Source organism: Zea mays, chromosome 4 (assembly GCF_902167145.1).
Source record: "Zea mays cultivar B73 chromosome 4, Zm-B73-REFERENCE-NAM-5.0, whole genome shotgun sequence".
NCBI lineage: Eukaryota > Viridiplantae > Streptophyta > Magnoliopsida > Poales > Poaceae > Zea > Zea mays.
Genome location: NC_050099.1, coordinates 242,924,724 through 242,950,075, shown reverse-complemented (window position 1 = coordinate 242,950,075; position 25,352 = coordinate 242,924,724). Strand labels below are relative to the sequence as shown.

General features: G+C 43.4%; 3 protein-coding genes across 3 annotated transcripts; 1 reads left to right on the top strand and 2 right to left on the bottom strand.

Annotated features, from left to right (window-relative positions):
* Positions 1 to 8,188: 8,188 nt before the first annotated feature.
* LOC103656003 (alpha/beta hydrolase domain-containing protein 17A) lies at positions 8,189 to 11,255 on the bottom strand. Its single transcript, XM_020552365.1, has 6 exons — positions 11,101 to 11,255; positions 10,046 to 10,082; positions 9,716 to 9,952; positions 9,596 to 9,643; positions 8,617 to 9,101; positions 8,189 to 8,518 (listed from the first exon to the last, which is right to left on the bottom strand). The coding sequence occupies exons 1-6, from the start codon at positions 11,253 to 11,255 to the stop codon at positions 8,443 to 8,445; spliced, it is 1,038 nt and encodes a 345-aa protein (XP_020407954.1). The 3' UTR covers positions 8,189 to 8,442.
* Positions 11,256 to 11,639: 384 nt separating this feature from the next.
* On the top strand, positions 11,640 to 15,293 carry LOC100273811 (uncharacterized). The gene is given in 2 exon segments (NM_001148212.2): positions 11,640 to 12,757; positions 14,851 to 15,293. Coding segments are annotated over 2 exon segments (1,161 nt in total). The 5' UTR covers positions 11,640 to 11,698; the 3' UTR covers positions 14,953 to 15,293.
* Positions 15,294 to 16,284: 991 nt separating this feature from the next.
* Positions 16,285 to 17,155, bottom strand: LOC100283747 (uncharacterized). The gene has a single exon (NM_001156646.1). It carries the CDS (start codon positions 17,056 to 17,058, stop codon positions 16,528 to 16,530), a length of 531 nt encoding a protein of 176 aa, NP_001150118.1. The 5' UTR covers positions 17,059 to 17,155; the 3' UTR covers positions 16,285 to 16,527.
* Between the last annotated feature and the right edge of the window lie 8,197 nt (positions 17,156 to 25,352).

Here is a 25,352-nt window from a genome sequence, read left to right as displayed (position 1 = left end):
ATTTGTATGGGATGGTCATAAGAATGGAATTTTCTCTGTCCAATCTATGTACCATTGTTTGATGAATAATCCCAATGACGAACGGAATAAAAAGCTATAGAAACTTAAGCTTCCTTTGAAAATAAAAGTTTTTTTGTGGAATTTATGTCGGGGAGCGATCATTACTAAAGATAATCTAGCCAAAAGACGCTGGAAAGGTAGCTTGACTTGTAGCTTTTGCAACCGAAATGAGAGTATTCATCATCTTTTTTTGACTGCTATATGGCCAGCAACATATGGAGAATAATTTACTATGCCTTAAAAATAGACAGACACGTTAGCATTAATCACATTATTGGGTCTTGGGGAAGCAATAGGGGTCCAAGATACAAAAAATTATTACTCTATGGAATCTCATCTTTATTTTGGTCTATTTGGCTCAGTCGAAATGAAGTGGCTTTTAATCATAAACCAATACCATCAATTCCGCAGGTCATTTTCAGAGATACTCACTGGTTCAGATTCTGGAGACTTCTTCAGAAGGAGGAATCACAACATCAAATCCTCGATGTTGTCAAGCGTTGGAAGTCTTTGCAAATCATGAATGGTGCTCAAATTCAAGAATTGAGGATGGATAGAGTTACCCACATTCTCGTTATTTTGCTTCTTTAAGTTAGTTTCATTATCCAGGCAACGTTTCTCAGATGTAATATTTATCTTGTGTTGGCTGTACTCATTACAATGCTAAAGCTGGAACTCATGTTTCCATTATCAAAAAAGTAACATTGTTTTTAAATGCTACTTATGTTGTAAGCCTGCATATAAATATGATTCACACATCAGTCGATCGAGCTAGCTCTTTCTGTCAGCTGTATTTTTAACGACGAAGCTCTCTGTATTATTGCTTCTTGTAGCACTCCTGGCTCGCTCCAAGAGGGCCAATGCAGGCGCCGATCGACGACATCGTCTGAATGGCGCATGATGTTTATTCAACCAGATGCGCGCACAGCTGGCTAATCAAACTGCGTGCAGAGTATAAATTAATTACTAAAACCCTTTTCGGCTCTTCCCACATGAACTGTGTACAAGGAACACGTACGCCATGCAATGCAATGCATATCGATCGCCCCTGCTCGTGATTAGAGGACGTACGAGCAATCATACATAGGGATGACAATGGGTACCCGAAACCCGAAACCCGATGGGTAAAAACCCTATTAAGGCACGGGTATGGCGGATTTTGATACCCATTGGTATTTTATTGGGTCATTTGTTATGCTCATCGGGTACGGTGGGCGTGGGTATGTTCTCTGTTGCCCCATACCCGCTACCCGATGGGAAACCCACTAATATATGACACGTGGGTCCGGATTCAAATATTAAGTATTGTGTATTGAACAATTAGATTTGAAGGCATGATTTTGTCCACAATTTTGTAGAATCAATGCTATGTTTTGTGTGATTTGAAGGCATGATGTTGCCATTTAATGTTGAATATTGTTGAGCCTGTGATAAAATTATGTTGGGTTCGATACATTTGTTATGCTGGTACTTATTTTTACGATTCAAATGATCATGTCTATCGTAATGTTAATGGGTATGGGTACCCGCTACCATGGTGGGTATGGGTATGACGTAATTTTGTACCTATGATGGGTAGTGGGTATGAGTATGGGTCAATTTTTTCCTAGTGGGTATGGGTATGGCTTCGTATGCCTACTGGGTACCTTATCCACTGTCATCCCTAATCATACACTAGTCAACTTCTAGAAGCAGAGACGATGTCGTAGAACACATGGATCTGTTGCAGCCTTAATACAGGGTATGTATATATTTGTGTATGTGAATCGAGTGTAGCTCAAGTGATTGTGTTTCGTGTGATGGAACTTATTACTCATCTAGGCTCAAGGTTCTCAAATTAACGTTGGTGTGCTCACATTAGAGTTTTTTTTTTCTCATAATGTGCGTGGCTAAGGTATCGACATGTTCCGGTTTATGTTTTTTACTTTAATAATAATGATAATAACTTAATCAACTAAAAAGCTACTACTTAACTAGTTCGCGATATTGTCTTTGCTTTAGTGTTGCTTTACCCAATATGAATTTTGCCGCGGCTAGGGTTGGAAAATAAGCTCGAGGCTCACGAGCCGGCTCGGCTCGGCTTGGAGCGGCTCGCGAGCCTGGAGCGAGCCGAGCTGAGCCAATCTTTTGGGCTCGTTGCCGTAGCGAGCCGAGTCGAGCTGGCTCGTGAGCTATGCCAAATTACATAATATGTAGAATAATGATAGATATTATCTAATTTTATAGATAGATAGTCAGTTTGTTCTTTAATGTTTTATGATAGATATAACAATTAATAATTTATATTACTCTTAATGATGAATGATATCTATATATTTCATATTTATATATTAATAATTTACTATATAATGCAATTATATATATCAGGGTGTGGCTCGCGAGTCGAACCGGCTCACGAGCCACCTTCGAGTCGAGTCGAGCCTGTATTTCCAGCTCGTGGAATGGACGAGCCGAGCCGAGCTCGGTCAACCACCGAGCTGCACCGACTTGACTCGTTTCCATCTCTAGCCGGGACGTTTGGTGGACGACCGACCCTAGATCGGTATTATTCATTCTGACGTGCACATGTATGGGCAAGCTTAATATTATTGTACTTAATTTAACTGTTTAGAGTTTGTAGCTTGCATTGTCTAGCACTTGAGCTAGCTCGCGGGTTCGTTGGCTCAAACCGACGACTCATTAATTAAATAATGAGTTAAACTGTTATTTCGACTTGTTAAAAAAATATAAACAAGCTGAATCGAACGAACCAAGATCGACCTGAAAGCTGCCCTCTACGGTCTACAGTTTGAGGGCATGATGATACACATGCTAGCTCCCCAAGCAAGCGCCTCCCTGCGAGATGTTATTTTAGGGTACCAATTAAGACTCTGTTTAGAACTTCAAAAACTAATAGTTAGCTATAAAAAAATAGTTATTAGGTACCAAACAATATCAGCTAATAATGTAGCTAATTGTTAGCTACATACTCACACCTAAGCCTCACTTTAAAACAGTGCGCACAGTTTAGTAAGCGCATCATTTCCAAAACGAGTGGCAGCTGGGAACGCATGATGTAAGCGTTGACGTGTCTAGAAAAGTTGACATGCAAATAAACAAAATTTAACCAAATAAACAACGAACAGGAGACGGCGTATTATATTAGCGGCTATATGAGTTCTGGCAGCCTGTGTATGCGTGTTTATAGTATGTGTATATATGTGTGTCATGGATTATATACAAAAAATACTCCGGACGCAGTGTCATGCATGACATAAGTCGCGTTACATCCAGCTCCTATATATCCATCCATTGACTTGTCCTTCTATATATAAACATCCAACTATATTTATTCGTCGACCTGTCCTCCAAACAAACAAATAGATGCTGCAAGCTAGTTTGAAAACTCAAATCTCCTCCGGGATTGGAGGAGAAAATTAGTTCATTTTTCTCTCAATTCCCTCCAATCTTGGAGGGGATCTGAGTTTTCAAACTAGCTCTACATCAAAACGGTTGAATTTTGGTGGTCACAATCCGCCAAAAATAAACAATTGTCATCGAAAATAAGCAATTTCCACCGAGACTAACTTATTTTGGACGGTTTTATTGTTAAATTTTGATGATCTACATTTCTTTTTTTGGGACCGTTAAATTAGGGACTGCTAGCTGTCACACCACCCTCCTAAGCCAAAGTCCCCAAAAGAAAAAAAAAATGCCACCTTCTATGAGGATTTGTGTAGAAATCTTTTGTCCTAAGAAGCCTATCCTCGAGGAACTCCTTCGATGACCTCACAATGTATCACTCGGTTCCTATAGGAAAGAGGTGGCATGCGTAGAAACAACCATTCACGAGTCAAGTACTCTCCAATTATGAAAAAAATCCATAAGTTTTTCTAGTATTCCCTTAGGAAGTCCAATCCTTACGATGAAATGTAATGCCTTCGACCTTTTGTTTAACAAAGTCAGTGCGCTCTTGGGCATGCCAAGTCAAGTTGATGTCTGATATCATGCTCCTAAGCTAAGTGGATCGACAAAAATGCCTAAAGGCAGTACCTTGACAACAACTAAACCATGTCGTCTCCGCGGGGAGAAAAAAATCCATGTGGTCGTCCCCACGAGCGCCTCATGAGGGAGTTTTTTTCTCCCATCCTTGTTCCTATTGGGAAATTTATCTCCATGGGGAATCATCGTCATTAGGAAATGAAATATTTAGAGACAAACATAAATGGATTATATCAAATATATATATAAATGAAACAAACAAGGTTTACAATTAAAATAGACAAATACTTTAGAGTTTAGTTTGCTATTCTATAATAGGCTATGCATTGAGTTTTTAGTATAATTTTAACATGTTAATCGACTAATTTAGATCTAGAGATGTTCATAGGGCGGGTACACGGTGAATAAGGATGGAGGATGGTTCCCCATCCCCATCCTCTCAAACCCGACGGGGACTAATATTTCTCATTTCGATCCCCATGGGGACTAAATTACCCTCATCCTCGGTCTCTAATAGGGGAATTCCCCATAGATAATTGGGGATCGAGTCCTTGTTGCCATCTCTATATAGATTTAATCTACCATGGTGGGTCGCTCTTCCCTATCTAGTCCATCCTTCCTCTATGTCGCCACTTAGTCAGGGTCTGCTACTAATACACCTCTTTCTAAGATGTCACTCAGGCCCCAGAAAGGTTATAGAAGAAAAGTCAGAAGTCTAGTTAAGGATAAAATAAGGATGACCCCAATAAGGTAAAGTTTTACCATGTTTGCTAAGATTGCGTGCAGGAATATTCTAGATTATTCTTCAAGCCTTGATGAACTACTCCCTTAGAGACCTTAGGGTCCATGGTACCCTAGAGGTCGAATAAGCCCTATCAGGGCCTCTCGCATTGACGAGGGCCCTGAACCTTAGAACAAATGGATCCTACGTGACTACAACAAGACACACCTAAGAAGGGGACTACAATAAGACACACCTAAGACCCTTATGGTGTTAATGGCCCCAACTATAGATTAGGGTATCACTCCTTTGTCCCCTAGAATAGTTTCAGAGCTAAGGGAAAAAACCCTTTAGGGTCCCCGTGGAGCAAGGGCCCCAAAACCTATACCACTTTCTCAACTCCTAGTGTTTATTATTAGCTTTGGTTAGATCAAGTAATAAACTTTTATTGTTATTATTATGGATTGGCATCACCTAGATGACTTTGTAGTGATAACAGGTTTGGTGATTGTCATGTGGAGACTATGGGTGGCTTAACTCAAGGTGTAAACAATTGTGGGTGATTTACCATGCCGAAGGTGAAGAATCAATGCATAGAGACAACTTGGTTCTTGTGAGGATCAATAGGGAGCAATGCCCTTGCACGGGTGCTTCAACAAGGACTAGTGAGGACTACCTACTCTCTGATACCTTAGCAAAACATCACTGACTTTATAACCCTTTTTACTTCGAGCATTTACATTTGAGCAATTCAATTATTGTTTTGCATTATTAGAATTATGATGTTATGATAGGGTTATAATCTAAGACGTAAACCTTTTATGAGTATAGAAACACTCTTAGGCATAAGGGGTAGAGTGAGCTATCCTATTAGGTTTAGTTGTTGCAAGAAATATTAGGTTCACACAATTCACCCCCTCCCTCTTGGGTATCTTCATTCATTTCACGAACTTTGCTCACTAGTATGCGTAGGATCTCTCGATATGCTTGTTGACTAGTTACATAGGTTGGTGTGAGCTTACTAACTAAACTTGTGTAGGTGAGCTCAGTCTAGCTCGACATCTTAGTTGTTTAATTAAAATCTTTACAAGGTGTTTATAAACTTAGATAGAGAGGTATAGTGTAGGCTATATCGGTTAGTTTAATTCAACATTTTATTTCGGTTAGCCGCTGCAATTAGTTTTAAAAACAACTATTTTTATTTGTCTTCTAGTCGGCTCTTTGATCCTAATTCCAGGATAAATTTTCAAATAGTTATGTTAGCTTGTATGATTGCATGCGCCATGTTACACATATACATGCACCTTCATTTGATATATATTTACTTATGTTTTACGTGCTATTAAATTTAATTATGTTCTACTACAAAAGTTTCAAGGCAAAAAAGTGGTTTTTATAGTTTTTCGAGATAAAACAGATTGTTGTAAACATATTTAGATAGATTTTTCTTAAAAAATATTCCACTTTGATTTACCTCTCTAAATTCTAAGCTTAGTTTATTTACTTCTTCCGACATAGCATCACATCAGTAAAGTCACTGAATAGTGCAAAAACGAGTGCTTTTTATAAGTTTAAAGGAGAGTAAAAGAAACTTATTTCGTAGTTCAGGGAACAAGATTAGATGATCACTCTATATATATATATATATATATATATATATATATATATATATATATATATATATATATATATATATATATATATATATATATATATATATATTTTAAAAAAAACAAGTGACCAATGTTTGCGAACGTGATGGCTTCCTAGTCGTACATGGGCCCGGCTATTCCCTTGTAAATTTGCTATGGTTGGGGCTGCTGGACAGTTGGGCCCAGTTCTGCGTTGGTGTTATAGATGGCCAAATGGGCCGTGCTTAACGGGCCGGCCCGAAGCACGACCCATTTAATAGTGCTGGGTCGAGCACGACACGATAGCCGTGTCGTGCTTGGGCCGCTGCCTCGGCCCGCAGTTCCGGCCCGACACGATTATATATTTTTTATTTTATAAAACATACTATATATATTTAAATTTTGTATTTGCTATTTATAACAAATGTATTGGAGTTCTACTGGTTAGTCTCTTACATATAACACTTTCAACATTGAAGAGAGAGGTTGTGGGTTCAAAACCTCATTACTAGTTTTTTTGTATTTTTTCTGATTTAATTGGACAACGTGAGATATTTAAACGGGCCTGCCCAGCACGGCTACCAGGCCGGCGTGCCGTGCTTGAGCCGCGCGCGGCACGCGGGCCGACCAGACACGGCCCGTTTATCTGTCGAGCCTAACGGACCTGTGCCGGGCCGCCCGTTTGGGCACTTGGTGTAACAAAAGGGCTTGTGTTAACCTAACTCGATGTTATTTGATTGGCTAGAGAAGTTATCTAATTTCTCAAGACGTATAGCGTCGATAGAGCAAATGTTTTTTTTATTTAAAAGTTACAAAATAAAAATTGGAAACATAGATTTGGCTAGGTAAAGTGGCATTCAGCAACCTGCCGACACCTCAGGAATGAACGAATGAAAGAATGTGACGAAGGAAGAAGGTCCAGCATGAACGCATGCATGGTACATCATCAATCGTCAATGAAAAACCGCATCCAATCCCGGTGCGCTGCATCTCGTGACAAGTTGAAACAGGTATGCGTTGGGTTGGGTGCTTGCGAAGCTTTTAATACAGCTGATTATACTGGATAGATTGCTTCCATCTTTTCCAAGCAATATGGTATACAACCGCTCAGTTCCAGTTCTGAAAGAGGGGGAAATGGTCGAGTGCTGATCTCTCAAGAACTCAAAGCAATTTACACATGCACAAGAGAACGTTAATCCAGCTAACTATATACTCCACTATACCTAAAGCAGCTAATTACACTATCGAGCGACAAATAAAAAGAAACGGAGGGAGTATCCTGTAATCCGGCGTGATCACCATCATCTTGAAGCAGCGTTGCAGCAGCAATTCGAATTCCTATACCTGGTAGAAGGTCCTAAGCTGCTTTTGCCAAGTGTGCTTTGCGAATCCATCTTTGCGACCATCAGTCAGTGCCATGATCAGGGGTCCAACTGTCAGCCACACAGGTGCCACGGCGATTAATCCTCCCCTTTACGGCTATGTTCAGTTATGCCGATCTAGAACCTCCAACTCCCTTCTGGATTGACCTAACCAAACAAGGGCTACATGGGCCACGCACAGTGCACACCAGAGGCAGGCCTTACACCCATTCGGGCCCACTCACGCGCACATTGCCACGGCGATTACGAGGCCCACGGCCTAGTGACACCCTCAAGCTCCGCGATCGCAGTTGGCGAGCATGTCGAATGGAAACCCACAGCACATGCACATGCATCGCCAGCCTTTTGCTTAATATATAAACAAAACTATTATTCCATCTCATGTTAAAGGAGAAAAAAAAAAGAACAATCCAACGAAAACGGAGCAGAGCCAGCCCCCGAGGCCCCCGTTGTATCGTATGAGGAAGGAAGAGGAAAAGAAAAGAAAGAGAGAGAGAGAGAAACCAAAAACACAGCCTCCTGCTACAGCCACACCAATCACCCCAATAAAATTGAATAAGAGTATGTTATTACACCAAGGGAATAAGAAGAATACATACAGACGGGCGGCAGCGCTACCGTTTCCTGTCACTTACCACCACCCACCCACATCCGTTCCTCCACTTGTTCAGCTCCCGGAGGTCGCCGTCACCTTGAAGCAGTCGATGTTGCACAGCCTCACCGACTTCATCATGCCTCCGAACCTGCTCCACCACAGAGAGAAGACCAAGACCAACACAAACCTCAGCGGAAAAAAAGCATGCGCCAGGTCGTGGCAGGGTAAAGCTAGACGGGTAGGTACCGGTCGATGCTCTTCCTCGCCTGGTCGACGCTGGCCCGCGGCTTGTCGGGGTGGTGGTGGTCGACGCTCCTCCTCGCCCTGTCCCGCTCCCGCCGGTCCGCGCTGCTGCCCCGCGGCGGCTTCTCCCGCCGGTCCACGCTGCGTCTCTCGTCCACGCCCACGCCCACGCTCGGCCTTGCTCTGTCCTTGTCCCGGCAGTCCGTGCTAGCCTTCCTCGAGTCGGCCTCGTCCGCCGCGCACTTGGGTTGTTCCACAGGAGGGGCGCCGGAGGTCTCCGTGGACCCGTTGGCTGGAGGTGGAGGCGGCGGCGGCGGCGGCGACCTCTCGATGGCCCCGACGAACTTCTTCAGGTGCTTGATGTACTCCGGGTACAGCTCTAGGTTGCAGTGGTTCCCGCCCTTGATCCACAGCGGCTCGTACTTCACGTCCGCCAGCTCCCACAGCGACCGCCCGTGGGAGCAGTCGACGACCTCGTCGGCTGTGCCCTGACAGAAAAAGATATCTCGTTAGAGCCATGCTTTCGCGTGAGGACTGTTTCCCTTGCAGTTGCAGGTTAACCAAAACTTAATTGACATGAACGATGTATTGCCGAAAGTAAGCGTGCATTTTTCAATCGTTGCGAAGTGCCAACGGTAAGCATGCATTTTTCAATCATGTATAAGCGACAATCGAATGATACGTCGATTACACTTGCTAAAAAGCCCCAATTGGACAGTGGGAACTGCTCGCGGTAAATGTGTGATACAAGTAAACTGTAACGTCATAAAGGTTTTCAGACAATGGATGCTTATGGCCATTCCCTCCATCATAAGAAGCCTAAATGCCATAACATTTATGCACAAGTTCACGTAAGTAGCATTAAAGCGCATTAAAGCAACAAAAAAAAAGTCCACATGCATGTGCTAACGAAAACTTCAATGAAGAGCGAAAACATGCATGTCCTTATAAAAGTTTTGCTATAGAAATGAAAAATACTCACGTGTATCACTAGCACGGGACACCTGACTAATGGAATTTTGTCGATGTTCTGCAAATACAAGGCGAATTTAGATGTGGTTCAGCAATTAACAAAGATCAAGAGCATCAGTATATTTATTACCTTGTATATGTCAAACCAGTATGTATGTTTTACAGGATACATCACCCTTAAGCCAGACAAAATTGGGCTATGTAGAACAACCGCTCTCAAACGAGCTAATCGGGATGCTAAATCCAAAGTGGGGCCGCTGCCCACTGATTGGCCATAAAGAATGATATTATCCTCAGAAGCTCCATAGGTTTCTATGAGACATCTGTACACAGCTTCTATGTCAGCATATGTATTCTGTTCACTAGGCTGCAGTATCAGATAAAGATGAAGGGTTAGCATCATGAGCATTAATGGTATTATGAAAAAAGTTAGAAGTTTCCAACCAATAATGGTGTGTACCTTCCCAGTGGATTGCCCATAACCAGAATAGTCATAGCTGCAAAGTAATGGAGACAAGGTATTAATACTTCACCCAAATAGACTAAAAGGTGTGTGGCATTGAGAGGGGCGCTGGGGGTCACCATGCTGTTTCTAAAAACCAAGGACCTTTGAAAATTGTTTCATTTCATCTGACAATAATCTTATTTTCTGGTGATATATATTTGGATAGTGTGGTGATAGGTTTATGGGAAGACCAGTGGGGGCAAAAAAAATCCTTGCGTGGTAGTTAAGCTGTCAAATGTAGCTCAGCTATAGTGACCGTTCGGAGCAAGGATCGAATATCGTATGGAATGGCTCAATCCGTATAATTCTTTTTTTTAAAAAAAACAATCTAACACGAGGTCAGAAACCCATGCTCGCGTCTTGGAAGCCATTTATATTGCCGTGGGCATACGCAACGAAGCTGCAGCAGCACATAATAATTAATATCCCAAAAGTCCAGGGACCGCCAAATCCAGCCTTGAGCAGTTGAGCTCGACGGCGACAAGCTGGAATCCAGCTCCAGCCGAGGGGGCATATGAGATGGTCCATGCCAATGCCATGCCACCGTCCTCGCTCGCTGTCACTGCTGCCTGCACCCTCTGACAGGAGGGGGAGGGGCCAGTGTCCGCTGCCGATTGAGCTGTCACGTGACGCTAGGCTAAACCGAACCAATCGCTGTCCTCTTCGTTAATCAATAGAGTACTTAACTTGTCGCGAGGGCAAGTGTCGCTGTTCCAAGGATGAGGTTTTTTTTCCACCACGTTGCGTTGCGTTCTCAAGGAACCTGTCCGGATTTAATATCTACGTACGTATTAGCGATTCGGAAGTGTACTTTTCTTGGTCCCTACGTACGTGGGTAGAAGAGCATGAGCCGAGGAGGACCGACCGACGCAGAACCTGTGGGAACTGGTCACTGGTGGTAGCAGAGAACGACGACGGCAATGATGATAAAACAAAAGGAGAAGCAAGAGATGCCAGAGTGCATGTGAGATCATCCAGCTGAAGATTTATTTATTTATTTATTTTTGTACCAGGACTGGGAGGGATTCAGCTCGAGAGCCTCCACATGCCATTGAGACCAGTCTCCTGCGTGCGGCCGGGTTTCTTTCGGACCGAAAACCTGCAGGGATCTTGGTGGCAAAGCGCGTACAATATACGTATACACTGCAAGATGCAGCTCGCCCATTGATCTAGAGATTACTTATAAAGTATACACGATGGGGAACATGTGGAACAGTAGGCAATGATTAGGCCCCGTATAAAAGATCCGGCACCCCACGCATCGATTCCGTACCACTGCTACCAAGTAGTACAGTATATGTATAACAGTAGTGACTTGCCCACAATATTAAGCCCGTAACGCCTATTACGTGGTTGGTGGTTGCCGCTGGTGATGGGCCGATGGCGTATGGTTCTTCTCGCTTCCTTATTTTTTTCTCTCTCTCTAAAATCCATATCAAATGGGCTCAAGTTGGGCCCACTGACCTAGGCCAGGCCAGGCCCAACCCAACGTTTCCAGTGTCTCAAAAACCAACCGGACGACGACCCGGCGGTCCTCACCCAGTCGTCACCCCCACGGACCCTTCTCAAGAACCACTTCCGCCATTGCCTGCTTCGTGCTTCTTCCCAATGGCGGGTATCGCCGGCGACGATCCCTTCGGTTTCGACTCCGACTCCGACTCCGGGGACGACGGCCCGGTCTGCTACGACCCATTCGAAGACTGTGATGGCGACGGGGACGAGGACGAGGACGCGGGACTTGTCGGCGGCCACTTTGCGCTCAGCTACGGGGGCGGCGGGCAGTATCGCATCTCAGATTTCGCTTTCCGCGGCGGCGAAGGAGACGGAGGCGACGTCCTCGTGGGCCAGCGCCAGGGACCCCTGTCCTCCCACGACGAACCCATTCTCGAAACCCTAGGCCGCTCATTCGACTCCGACGGAGGTCTCAGCCAATTCTACCCCCACCTCTTTCCTGCATCGCAACTCGTCGAGGACACCTCCGGGGAGGAGGAGGAGGAGGAGGAGATGATTTCCCGAAATGCTCTGGGCGGCGTAGGGTCCGAATTCGAGCGGGGAGCGGTCGATGAGGAGACTGCCGACGACGACGAGGACGGGATCGTGCTCATGCTGAACGGGTTTACCCTCGATTCGGGGCCGCCTGTTGGTGGCTTCCAGGGCCCGGTGGACGCCGTTGAGGAGGCCACCAGCGACGACGATGTGGGCGAGGTGGGTGGGCTCATGCTCAGCGGGTTCGACCTCCGAGCGCCAGCGCCACACGCCACGCGGCCCTTCCGAATGGTGGTGGGCGGCGAGGACACCGACTCCGACGACGCCGACCTCAACCTCGTCGACGCTCTCGCGCGCCGCGTCAGGGAGGCTACACGGCGGCTGCCGGCATCCCGTGCGGTGGTGGACGGCTTACCGGAGGTTGCGCTCAGCGACCAGGAGGCCTCGCACGGCTGCGCTGTGTGCAAGGATGCCGTTGTGGCGGGGCAGAGTGTCCTTAGGCTCCCCTGCAACCACTACTTCCATGGGGAGTGCATCCGCCCGTGGCTTGCCATCAGGAACACCTGTCCTGTCTGCCGGTTCCAGCTCCCAACGGGTGACGCTGCTGAGTATGATTCGCCACGGAGCACGACTGGTGGTGTTGTTGTGTCTGTGCCGCAACAACACAGCGCACCAGCACAGGTATGTTACTGACCCTTTGTCTTGTTGCGGAAACATTGGTTTCAACCCAGCAATTTAGTTTTGTAATGTTATACGATGATTTCTACTCCATAGTTACTGAGTCATGCATGTACTTCTTAGGATGAATCCACTGAAGGACTGTCTCAATCATCGGTTCGCTTGCTCCAATTAATTAGTTCTAGTTCTGTTGTAAAATGGATTCTGATTATTTCTATGCCCAAAATTAAAATGTAGCTATGCCCTTTTCATAGCACATTATTGCATATAAGGCCACCAGAAGCACATATACGAACTGGATAAAGCACACAAAAGAACTTTGTAAGGACCCAAGGATTCAGAAAGCTTATGCATGAGCAGCAAACCACAATAGTTATCAAACCATCTAGCAAAAGGTGGCTATTAGGATCTGTGGTGACTGGATGCTTGCAGGCAAACTATCTAGTGTTTGGATGATTGTGACTAAATTTTAGTCCTGTCATACCGGATAGATAGATGCTAGTTAGAAATATTAAATATTGTCTAATTACAAATCTAATCATTCTGATAGGGAGTAAACGGCAAGATAAATTTATTAAGCCTAATTACTCCATGATTCACTCATGTGATGCTGTGGTAAACATTTGTTAAGCATTAATTATTTAGGTTTAATAAATTTATCTCATCGTTTAATCTTCAAATATGTAATTACTTTTTTAATTGGACTATAGTTAATACTCGTAATTGACATTCAAGCAATCGATATGATATGGACTAAACTTTAGTCAGGGGTAACCTTAGGGACTAATTTTTAGTCCCATCACATCGGATGTTTGAATATCAGTTAAAAGTATTAGAAATTATTTAATTACAATACTAATTTCACAGATAAGCACTAAACGGTAAGACGAGTTTATTAAACCTAATTAGTCCATGATTCGATTATGTGATGCTACAGTAAACGCTTGCTAATCATGGATTAATTAGGCTTAATAAATTCATCTCGTCGTTTAGTCTTTATCTATGTAATTACTTTTATAATTAGATTATGTTTAATACTCGTAATTGTCAATTAAACACCCGATGTGACACGGACTAAACTTGTCAAGAGAACCAAACACCCACTAATTAAAAGGGGCTACAAATTTGTTTACCATTTTGAAGGAACTGGTGACAATCTGTATGCCTATGTAGTTGGAAACTCATGGTTGCTGCATCTGCTAGAGAAACAACCGCTGCTTTAGAGCACTCTAAAGCCTTAACTTAAGTCATCTAGCTTTCTGGTTGAAAATCATCACATCACCAAACAGTCACCTTTGATTTATCTATTCAGCTCCAGCAGCTTTTTGAGGTCCCTAATGCCATCAGTGTTATCTTTATTGGGATATGATGAGCCTTTTAGTTCCCTTTGTACTGTTGTCTGCTTTCCCAATGAATGATTATATCATGTACCATGTTAAGGACAGCGATCAATAGTTTCTTCCTCCCATCATTTTATCCCTTGATTGATTTGAAGGGGTATCGCCCACCAAGCAGAGGCAACCGAGCATCACTTTTTTTTGCATGGGGTCATCTATGAGCTGTTGCTGTGCTATTTCAATAGGCGTGGAACACATTACACATCATGTCAGCCGATCCCATTTGGCTTGTTGTGCATTGGCACTCAGCAGCGAAGTATAGTAGTATAGCGTTTGCTCTTTTTTTGGTACATATCCAGTTGTTTTAATCCATATTTATCTTATTTGGATCTCCATCTTGCAAATTTCGAAAAGGCTAAAGAGTTGAATATTTGTAGACATTCTAACATGACGTGGTGTGTCGTGTTACAGGGATTTTTTTTGTTAACCCATTTAGTTTTTTTTTTTTTTGGCTGAACCTTACCAAGGCGTGTGTTTTGCTGCTCCCTTGCAGCATCGGGGTAGATCTCAAGATTTTCTATCCAATATGGTGCCTATGCTGTTTCCAGTTTGCATCTGAAGAATGAAATGGCTACCCTTTAATTTCATCATCTGTAGTCAGCTCTGCCTTCCACATTTGCCAAGGCTCCTTAGATTAGATGGTTTAAATTATTTTTTACTACTATGATGCTGTGACCTGACAAATCCTTATATTGATAGAGCGGAGGCGCAGGCGCTGTCAGTGGAGCCACAGAAGGTGCAGGAGACGATGCAGCCGAATGCCCGGTAGAAGATAGGACTGGGCGAGGCACGTCTTGGTGAGGCGGCAATCCCAGGCCGACTGGTGCCAGCAAACAGGGTCGCAAGCTAACCAACAGAAGGAGATCGAACGCCTCCCCGGCATCCTGTCAGCGGCACCAAGAAGATAGTAACGTGCCAGCGTTTTAGCATCTGGTCACTGACCCATTAACTACTGTTTTTCACGGCAGTGTCGGAATTTGTTCAACCTCTGCAGCAGCTTCATCTGCAAAGTTTCGAATCTAAAACTCGATAGCCTTTTCACCCTCTCTTAAAGTTTTGTTTGGAATGCTGTGCTTCATCTGCAACTCCCTTTTGTTTTGGGAGCAAAGCGCCAAAGCAGGATGACCGGGCGCTTTCCTCGTACCGATGAGGCCCACACAACTTTCTCTGGAGCACATCCTAATCAGTAGTTAGTCACAGTTAACCCGCGGCAACTGCATGGTGAGCTTTGGAGCTCTGGACCATGGAGCACTCGTCACCTCGAGGCTTCAGTTGGTTTTGCATACGATTTGTAGTCATGTCTGCCATTTGGACCTAAGACTGTAATCCTGATTGGCTGAGCAGAGATAATGCCTTTCTTTCTACTGTGCGCTATCCGTTATTGTAACTGCACTGTACACACACCAACACGCAGAGATAACTCATACTCACTCGGTTCTTTTTTATTTGTCACATTTTAATTTAAAAAATGAATTAATGAGTGATAAATATTCAAGAACGGAGATACTCACTCGGTTCTTTTTTATTTGTCACATTTTAGTTTAAAAAATAAATTAATGAACGACAAATATTCGATAACGGATATAATACAGAGATAGTAGTAGCCAAATAAAAGGTTCCAGCACTTTGCCGTAGATTTTGAGAATCTGGATGCTGCACAAAGTTCAATATGGATTTCATTATCAGGTTACAGAGAGATTGTGAGATCCTAGCACAAAATCCAGTACAGAAATCAGGATGAGTTGTTTGGTTCATAATGAGATTCTAAAAATAAGGTAGAAAACAAACAGGGCCATAGATACATCATACATCCAGTAAGTAATCTGCTATATGCATGCTCTTCTTGCACAAACTGGACCATCGATCAGTAGAGCAAGGCTAATAATATAGCCTATTTCTGGATGTAAGGATCGATTGCAGCCAATCTCTTAGCTAACCTGTATAATAGTTAGCATTTTATTATTAATGCATGGCCCGTCGTTTATCTATCTCACAAGTTTCTTTTATTCTCGTGTCTCGTGAGTTTACAGCCCGCTTCGCTTCAACTCAGTGTCTAGTCTTCGTATATTAATTCTCTCTCTCCAATTCATCATTATTTGTCTTCTTATAGACTCTGTTTGGCACAACTGCTGCTGGTTAAAAAAACAGCTTATCTGATAAGCCGGTAAAAAGCAGCTTCTGCTTGTTGACTGCTTTTAGTTCATTTTGAGAAGCAGCTGAACTGATAAGCTGCTGCAGAAGCTGTTTATTTGGCAGAACTTTGGCTTAAATTTGTGAAAAAACGGAAAATAAGCTGTGTCAAACAGTGGCTATAGTCTGTACTATACTCAACAGTACTATACAGTCTACTGTACTAAAAAGGCTACCAAAGCCATCTCAGCTGGGGCCACGCAGGGGTCCCTGCCCTGCTGCCGCTGCCGCTGCGGCCTCTCCCACCTCCACCTCGCCGAGCCTTGTCCGCAGGCCAGCGGCTTCCTCTCTGAGCCTGGCGTTCTCACGAGCCACGGCACCGTGCCTGGCGACCACGCGGTTGAGGTCGACAAGGAGCCTCTGGTTGGCGCCAAGGAGCTCGGCGGCCCGCAACGACAGCTCGTGCAGGCGCCGCTGCCTCCGGGCGCGCGACCTCCGCGCGGACGATCGGTTGGACGCCAGCCTTCTCCTCTTCCTCTCGGCAGACACCGAGCTGACGGGGGTGGCAATAGCAGCGCCGCCATCGCAGCTGTGTGGGTAGTAGTAGTACGCGGGGTCGAGGCCGGCGACCACGTCGAAGTCGAACGAGCTGGAATAATCGTGGGCGGGAAGAACAGGACCGTTCCGCGGCAGGAAGAGGCTGGCCAGGTCCTCCAGCCCAGGGACGACTGGGAGTGGGAGCCTTGCTAGATTGGCCGCCGCGCAGCTCTGTTGCATGCCTGATGAAACTCTCTGGAAGGACTGACCAGGGCGGTTGCTAGATTGGCCGCCGCCGCGCTGTGTGGGTTGTAGTAGTAGCTAGGCTTTGCAATGTGGAGATGGGATGAGCAGGGCGGTGTTCCTTTTAAACCGCAAGAAACCAGCCATCGCCGGGTGGCCGCAGCGGCGCAGGCGCAGCCTCCTGAAAGTAGAAGACGCTGACCCCACCTGTGCGGTAAGCAAAAATTTTTTTGCTTTCTTTCTAACTTTGTGGGCTGTTTGAGATTATCGTCCTCGGTTTGTCGGATACTGCAGCCGTTTGGCGTTTTGTTGCAAATGTGTGTCAGCGTCATGAGGAAAGCTAGGACTTCCGCCTTTCGACGCGGGAAACTCTGTCCAAAGTCACGCAGCGATCTTGCCCCTGTTCTGCTTCTTCTAGTCCTGTACAATATGCAAAGCACCATCATTTAAATAAATCTTGCCGTCAAATGTGCATGTGAGTGAGGGCGTGAGGCTACCTGGAAAAAAAAACACACACAGCATGGTTAGTACTACTACTACATGAATACATCCTTTGTCCGTGCATTTGCAAATAGGAATTAAGCACATAGAGCTTAGATTCTAAAACAGAAAGAGCAGCAGCCAGCCATCTATTTAGGACGTGCAGGGGCGAAGCTACAATGTATGTTTCAACTTTTTTCACCTTTTTGTCATCAGAAACTGCCGCAGACTGTATACCTTCGTATGTAATCTTCAACGATACTAAGATTCTATTCACGGCTAGATTCTACTCACAGCTAGATTCTTAGAAAATCTTCTCAGAAAATAACCTGTATACCTCCTAAAAATCCAAAAATCAGTTATATCATTCAAATTTTTACCATATAACCAACATCCACATCTTATTGGCATGTTTAGTAACACGCTTTTGAAATATCGTAGTTTACAATTGTGAATGACACAAATACTGCAATATTACTTTACCACAATATTGCTCAAAGCTGAGATCTATTTTATTTTATTGGGAAACCAAAATATGTGTAGAGAGAAACCAAAGTATGATATTTAAAACTGTGTTTTGCTTGTATCAACCAAACAACTTTTGATTTCCAATATCATAGTCCATAGTATCATTAAATACCATAATATTGCTTCAAAACTTAAAAAAATACTACACTTCCAAACAGAGCCTTACTTCTATATATATATATATATATATATATATATATATATATAAATATAAATAAAAGAGGTACAACTTTTCATATTTGCTCTAGCTACACCACACAATAATGCATTGCAATCATGCAGCCGTGTCTTGCGTGCTTTGGCCAATCTGTTTCTTGTGGCCGAGTAAAGCCATTGCCTTGCATGCCCTTTTCAAGCTGACAACAAAACCTTTGACAAGACAGCGAAAAGAAATAAGAAGAGGGTAATTGTTTCGTGGTCCGCTGCAGCGCGGCGCATGTTGCGTATGGCTTGAGAACTGTTTGGTGAATCTTTGGCAATTTTGTAGGCTGTACGTAGCAGATTTGTATCATAGATTACACTGTTTAAAAAGTAAAGTTTTAAATATAGTATGTGACGAGAAATGAGATAGAATATAGCTTCTGTAAACCGTCTTACTACAGCTTAGATTCACAGCGACTTGCTGCCTGAAATTGTAATGGTGCCATTTCTGAATGCCGTAATTGACAACGCGCTTTCACTGAGCAGCTGTGATTCTTCGGTAGGCTATAGAATGGAGTTACAAATCAGTTTGAGTTTTCTTCAAATACGCCATTCAATTTTGTGCAAAATTAGGTAACTAGGTTCATTTAGATGTGACTCCATGACAGACATCCAAATAAACTAGCTATCTAATTTTGCAAGATTTGAGTGGCACATTTCTGATTCTCACTTTTATTTTTTGTTGGACACAACCACATATAGACCATCATACTCCCTTGGTTTTAGTTTATAATTAGGTTGACTTTTTTACACAAAATTTGACCGACCCGTATCATTAAAAAAACCATAATTATTATTAACTTTTAAATTTTATTGTGATAATTTCTAGCATATAATATATTTTAAGTATGATTTTAAATTTTTGTATTGTTTCGCAAAAAATAAATAAAACAAGCCGATCAAATTTGTTAAAAAAAAGTTAAACAAATTATAAATTAGGATAAAAGGAGTACATGATTTTTCATAATAAGGGCTAGTTTGGGAGCCCTATTTTTTTCTAATGATTTTCATTTTCTCATTTTTCTCTTGTGAAAATAGAAATCACTTTAGAAAATATAGTTGTCAAACTAGCCCTAAACCACCCTAAAGTGGCAATGATTGTTTCAGCAGACCATCTCAAATTGTTACGAAAACTTGCGTGTCTAATTGTCGACAGCAGAACTAGTTGTTATTCGGACCGACTAACATAACAGTCGTATATATCAGGTTGCTGTCAGCCAAAAGACAATAATTAGTGACTTTCGTTGACCGTCGTCTTCTTTTTTTTGCTTTCAGGAACACGCTATCAGGAACACGCACGCAAGATTGGCTGCATTTCTAGCTCTTCACCATGCACGTTCCACCTATAAAAACTCTTTACTTTCAGATTCTCTTCATATATAGACAGGCCATGCAGAAAGCAAGCAACAAGTGAAATCATGCATGCTCATTAATTAGCTTCGATCCTGAATGCCTGTTCTGCTTATGTATTTAATTACTCCTTTTCACTGTCTATTTTGTTACTCTCTCTCTCTATAGTGTGTGATGTGATATCTGTAGGCTATTACCACTTGAAATTGTTGAATCTTTTATGGGTTTAGTCCATTTATTGAATAAAACTATATGATGTGTGATGGTGAAGAATACCAATAGTACCATATTGGAAGTCCCAGAAGCTTTTGGCTTACTTATATGGTGGGAATTATTCCACTTAATTTGATAAGTCAAGAAATGGACAAGGACGTGCCACACGCGCGCGCCGCCGCCGGCCGGGTCGGGCGTGGCAGTGCCCGTCTCCTGGCGTGTCGCATGCGACCCTTCTCCTTCAGCTCCCCTCTGCGAGAGGTTAAGTAGAGGAGAACCCCTGGCACTTGGTACACGAGAACATAACCATTTCAGAGTCACAGCCCAGCCGCAAGTGCCCAGAACATCTTCTTCCTGGCGACATAACAAGGGAAGCTGGACAAGGATCAGGATCATCAGAGCGCATGAGAGGGTATGATCAGTTTATTTCCTTACTGTTTTACGTTCTACAGATTATATATGTTTCATATATTCATCTGTGTTGTTTTATATGTAGCAATGATTTTATCTCATCTGTTATGTCATATTATAATATGTTATATCTGTCTGTTTTAATTTTACAGTCATGATGTTTATGTTTCTATCTGTTTATTTTCAATTGTTCAGTCAGTTTATATACTTATCATATTTATATGATTCATATGCTTTGTGTTCTCATGATCCATATTGTTATGAATATATTTGAGATTTATGGAATTAAAATGATACAGAAAATGCCTATAATTCTAACATAAATGAGATTACACATTCACCGCACTGGGATTCATTGTCCAGAGAGCAGGGACTCGGATTGGCTAGTTCCTAGCAGGGTTTAACTTACCGGTAACCAAAAAAAACCGGACCTCACCGAGAAACGCGTTTCTCGGATTTCTCGATTTTTTTCGTTTTTCTCAAAATAATTTCGGACAAAATTCAGAGAAAAAAGTTCAATTCAATCATAAAAATATAGATTATTTGTAGATAATGGTTAAAAGAAGTAGATGGTAGCGTTTTGGACCTCTTCTTTATAGCCTAAATACATAGTTGTAGGTTTGGACGAACTGGATTCAAAATCGATGAAAATTTCGGCCGATAAATAAAAAACCGGATCCCACTGATAAACGTGATTTTCGGTTTTCTCGAAAAATTTTCGCCGAGAATGTTTTCCCTGGTTCCTAGTCGGCTCTCGGCTGCCCAGTGCTCATCTAGCTCCTACGAGGCTAAGCATGCATCTTGCGTGGGGAAACCAGAGACCATTAGCATACGCAAGGCCTCTCCTCACTTTGCAATCCCCCAAAGGAGCCGCCAAAGGCGCTTTTACGATGACGCCACCAGCTTAGGTCCTTTAAGCTGTGTGTGGACAATCATAAGTATATACAATTGGTATTATTGGAGGATAGGGATGTGGTTTGTTGTGGGCTAAGTACCTTTGCTGCAATTGCAAACTGGTGTGTAGTGTGTACTGATGTACTAATTCGAATGTGTGCAACATTTTTTGCCATGCATTTTGTATTGTTGCAGACCACCGTTACACCATACGATGGTTGTGTGGATTTTAGAGGAGGAACGGGATGCGTGCGTAATAGCTGGTAGGATGGCGATGCTGAATGCCTTATGATTAATTTAACTAAAGTATCGCTATACTGGTTAACACTTCTGATTAGCACATCCATGTCCCGAGTTCGATCAACTCGGAAGCGAATTTTAGGTTATGTCCTGCGTGCGCTACCTCCGGTTAGATTATTGTAGAGTGGACGGTGACAACCCGCTAGGGCTTCAGGGTTCTCTATCGAGACTATATTTTGGTAGGGGTGAAAACGGGACGGGATTATCCGGCGGGTACCGGCTACCGGATACGGGTACTTAAAATACCCGGTTTTTCGGGTACCGGATACGGGTAATTTTGTATACGAGTCAGATACGGATACTACCCGGATATACATCAGTCGGATACGGATAGGATACAGGATGACTACTACCCGGCAAATACCCGAGACGTACGGGTAGGATACGGGTACCCGGTTAGCGGGTACCCGCTTCAGTTCCTGCGTGCGTCAGTGCTTGGAATGGAACGTCTCCAGTGCAAGCCGGCCTGCTAGCGCGTTTCAATTTTCAAGTCCAAATGTCAAATCGACCAGCCCATCCGGCCATAACGGAGCGCCGCACGGCCAGCCCATCCTGCTAGTCACTTCTTCTCTAGTTCTCTGAATCTTTGTTCGTCACTTTGTCCAGACGTCACCACGGAGCGCCGCACGGCCGTAGCCCTAGCCCGCCAGGCACCAGCGGCCAGCGGACGACTGGACTGCCAGCCAAAGCCGTCGTTTGTGGACTTGTGAACATGTGGATTATACATAAAAGTGAACTTGTGAACTTGTGGATTATATATAAAAGTGGAGATATGCTACTGATTTATTTTTAAAATTGTGTTGTTTCTTCTATAACGAACCTGTGTGAACTATCTACTATTTGTTATATACTTGTGGACTTATGGAGTATGCCTAAAAGAGGGGATATGTTGTTGATTTTTTTAAAAAAAATTGTGTCTTTAGTTCTATAATGAACTTGTGATTAGTAACTTTGAATTGTATGTGTCCATTTTGTCAATATTTTTTCTATATTTGAGCTATCATATACATGATTGTGTATTTCTTATTTTATGTCTGTTGGATGATTGGGAACCTAATATCATCAGGACGGACTATCCGACTAATATCTGTTATCTATCCGGGTAATATCCGATATCCGTTTCTTACCCGCCCTAATTATTATTCGATCCCGTCCTGTATCCGTCCCGGATTTTAACTATCCGTATCCGATCCTGTATCCGAGAAAATTGTATTAGGGTAGGATATGAGATGACCTAGTATCCGTCCCGTTTTCACCCCTATATTTTGGTCTCTTCTTAGGGCCCGTTTGGCAAAGCTCCAGCTCCTACTTCTTTAGCTCTAGATCCTGATCCTCGTGAGGAGCTGATCCTCCTGATTCTCCTAGAAATTCAGAATCATTTTTAAAACCGTTTGACAAGTAAACTGATTCTTGTCTTCTGAGAGTTGGTGGTCTGTGGCGATTGTCTGTTTTACTCTTTGCAGTTCAACTTTATTACAAACCAATAAATAGGATGCATACACGGGAAAAAAATATGAAACAATAACATATAAAATATTCCCATCATAGTAGTGCATAAAATGGTCTCAAATGTTTAATCCATAAATTGACTCGTTATGTTTTTGTCCAATGGCAATTGCGGGTAATTTCGATCAAACTTTAAGAGGAGGTCCATATTTGGTTGGTTGAGGAGCTGTTTTAAGGGAGGGTGGAGCAGGTTTTTTTAGATCCCACCTTTCTTCACAAAAACGACTCCCGATCTTTCGGCTCCACACGAGAATCAGTTTAAAAAAATACCCGTTTGGCACGGCTCCTCCAGATCCTCGCTTAGAATCAGGAGCTGGAGCTGTGCCAAACGGGCCCTTAATATAATATCGAGATAACGGTTTCTCTCTCCAACGCTATTTATTTATGTAATTATTACTATATATTAAAGTCGGTTCAAAACGACAGCAATGAGACTGTCCACGTCGTTCTTTTGTTTCGACCGTTCGATCAAGTTGGAATGGAGAGAATCAGCCTACACGGCTCCTCGCGACTCAAGAAGCCACGATATTTTTCGTCGGGGTCGTCGTCGTCTGCACCGAAGATGGCGAGCGCGACGGCGCCCTCCAAGCGAAACGCCGCTTTCCACTAGTTCGGCATTCCACCGCTATACTGCTCCCTCTCCTCTTCCCAGGCTATATCGAGCTCCCTTCCATCTCCTCCTCCCTCGCCGCCGATGGGTGTGGCTATTTAGTAGAGCAGTGCGCGCCATGTGTCCGCCACTGGCTCACGGTCACGGACCTCCCTCCTCTTTTCTTCTATTGCCTGTTCATCCCGCCCATGCCTCCTCGTTCTTCCTCTCCACCGCCGCTCGCACTGATCCCTCTTCTTGCTGCCGGTCGCGGGCAGGCGATGGCTCTGGGTGTGCATGGCTCGGATGAAGTACACCAGCGCTGCCATCGGCTTACATGCGCCAGATTTCGAGGTCTGTGTGTCATTTTGGCACCGCACAACCCTCTCCTCCTTCGGCCAAGACGGCACCTGGACGACGATGTCACGCGTACCTCTGCGTCGCGCGCTATGCGCTGCTGCTCCTCCGGCCAGTGCAGAGACTGGAAGACGATGCCACCGTGATTGGCCATGACTTGGTCCACGCACATAAACTGTTTGATGGTACATCGCACTGGAATGTGTTGTTAATAAGAAAGAACAAGGGTGATGCAGTACCTTCTGTTGCTACTCAGTTGTGCAGGTTAATTTCTGCTGGCAAGGATTGGTATGGGAGTTTCAAAGGGAGGATGCAGTAACTTCTATTGCTACTTCGCTGTAACTCAGAAGACACTGTTTCCAGCTAGCGTGAAGGATAATTCTGCTCACAAACTGAATACTCTGTTTACTTACTATTATCAAGTCATTTTTACTGTTCGTTCTCCAGCGGTTCACAACTTTATTCTTGGCAGACAACATCCGATAGGTTGTTTTCACCTTTCAACTGAGACAACATGGTGGGCAGGCGATGTTCTTCAACATGCCCACATGAGCGCTGCCTCCATTTTCTGTTGGAAGACATAGAGCATATGTCATCAGCCTCCATAAAATAATGACTTGAATCCATGGTAGATTCACCATGCAACAACAAATGAAGATCATATATAAAGCATATGGCTCTCCAAACTCCCATTCAAGGTTAGGCAAACCCAAATCCAGTAGTAGGTCTCCACTCACATAGTCAAGGTACATTTGTTCATGATCCAACTACATATCTGATATCTAGGCTCTGACCGGTACGTTCCCGTTCCAAATTTCTCCATACTTTACCTACATTATGTGAAAGGTTTTTTACTTTTGAATGATCACACATAGTTTCCACTTAGCTTCAGATACAGTGTAAGGGTGCATAATTGTCACGTGTAAGTCTCCATTTACTTAGTTTATGACATACATTTTCAAAATGCCACACCTTTTTTTTACCATAGTACATAAAGGTGAATAACTTTTATACATTATTTATGTTGTAGTTCAAGGACATCTACACAACCTCGACAACTCTTTGAAGAAGCGAAAGGGAAATGTGCCCTTGGGCCATTTCTAGTCATTTTGACGATTAAATGCTCAACACATTACTATGAAATAACAATCTCGGTATGAGCATGAGCATAGGCTGTGATCGAGACAAATTGAAGATGCAAGTCCAAAAGAACACTTGTTGGGTTTGAGTTTTTTCATACATTGCAAATCCTATTGAAACAGAGGAACAAATGTATGATTCTAGCACTTAGTCAATTGTTTTAGTGTCTAACAATGTTCATCTAAGTACTAGAGAATTCTTCAAGTCGAGACAAATTGAAGGAAATGAGTTTGGCTAAGTCTGGCCAAACATGGGCCAGTCTAGGCCTCATCTGACTGTCCGGCGTGCACCAGACAGTGTTCGGTGACCAGCCCGCTCTCGG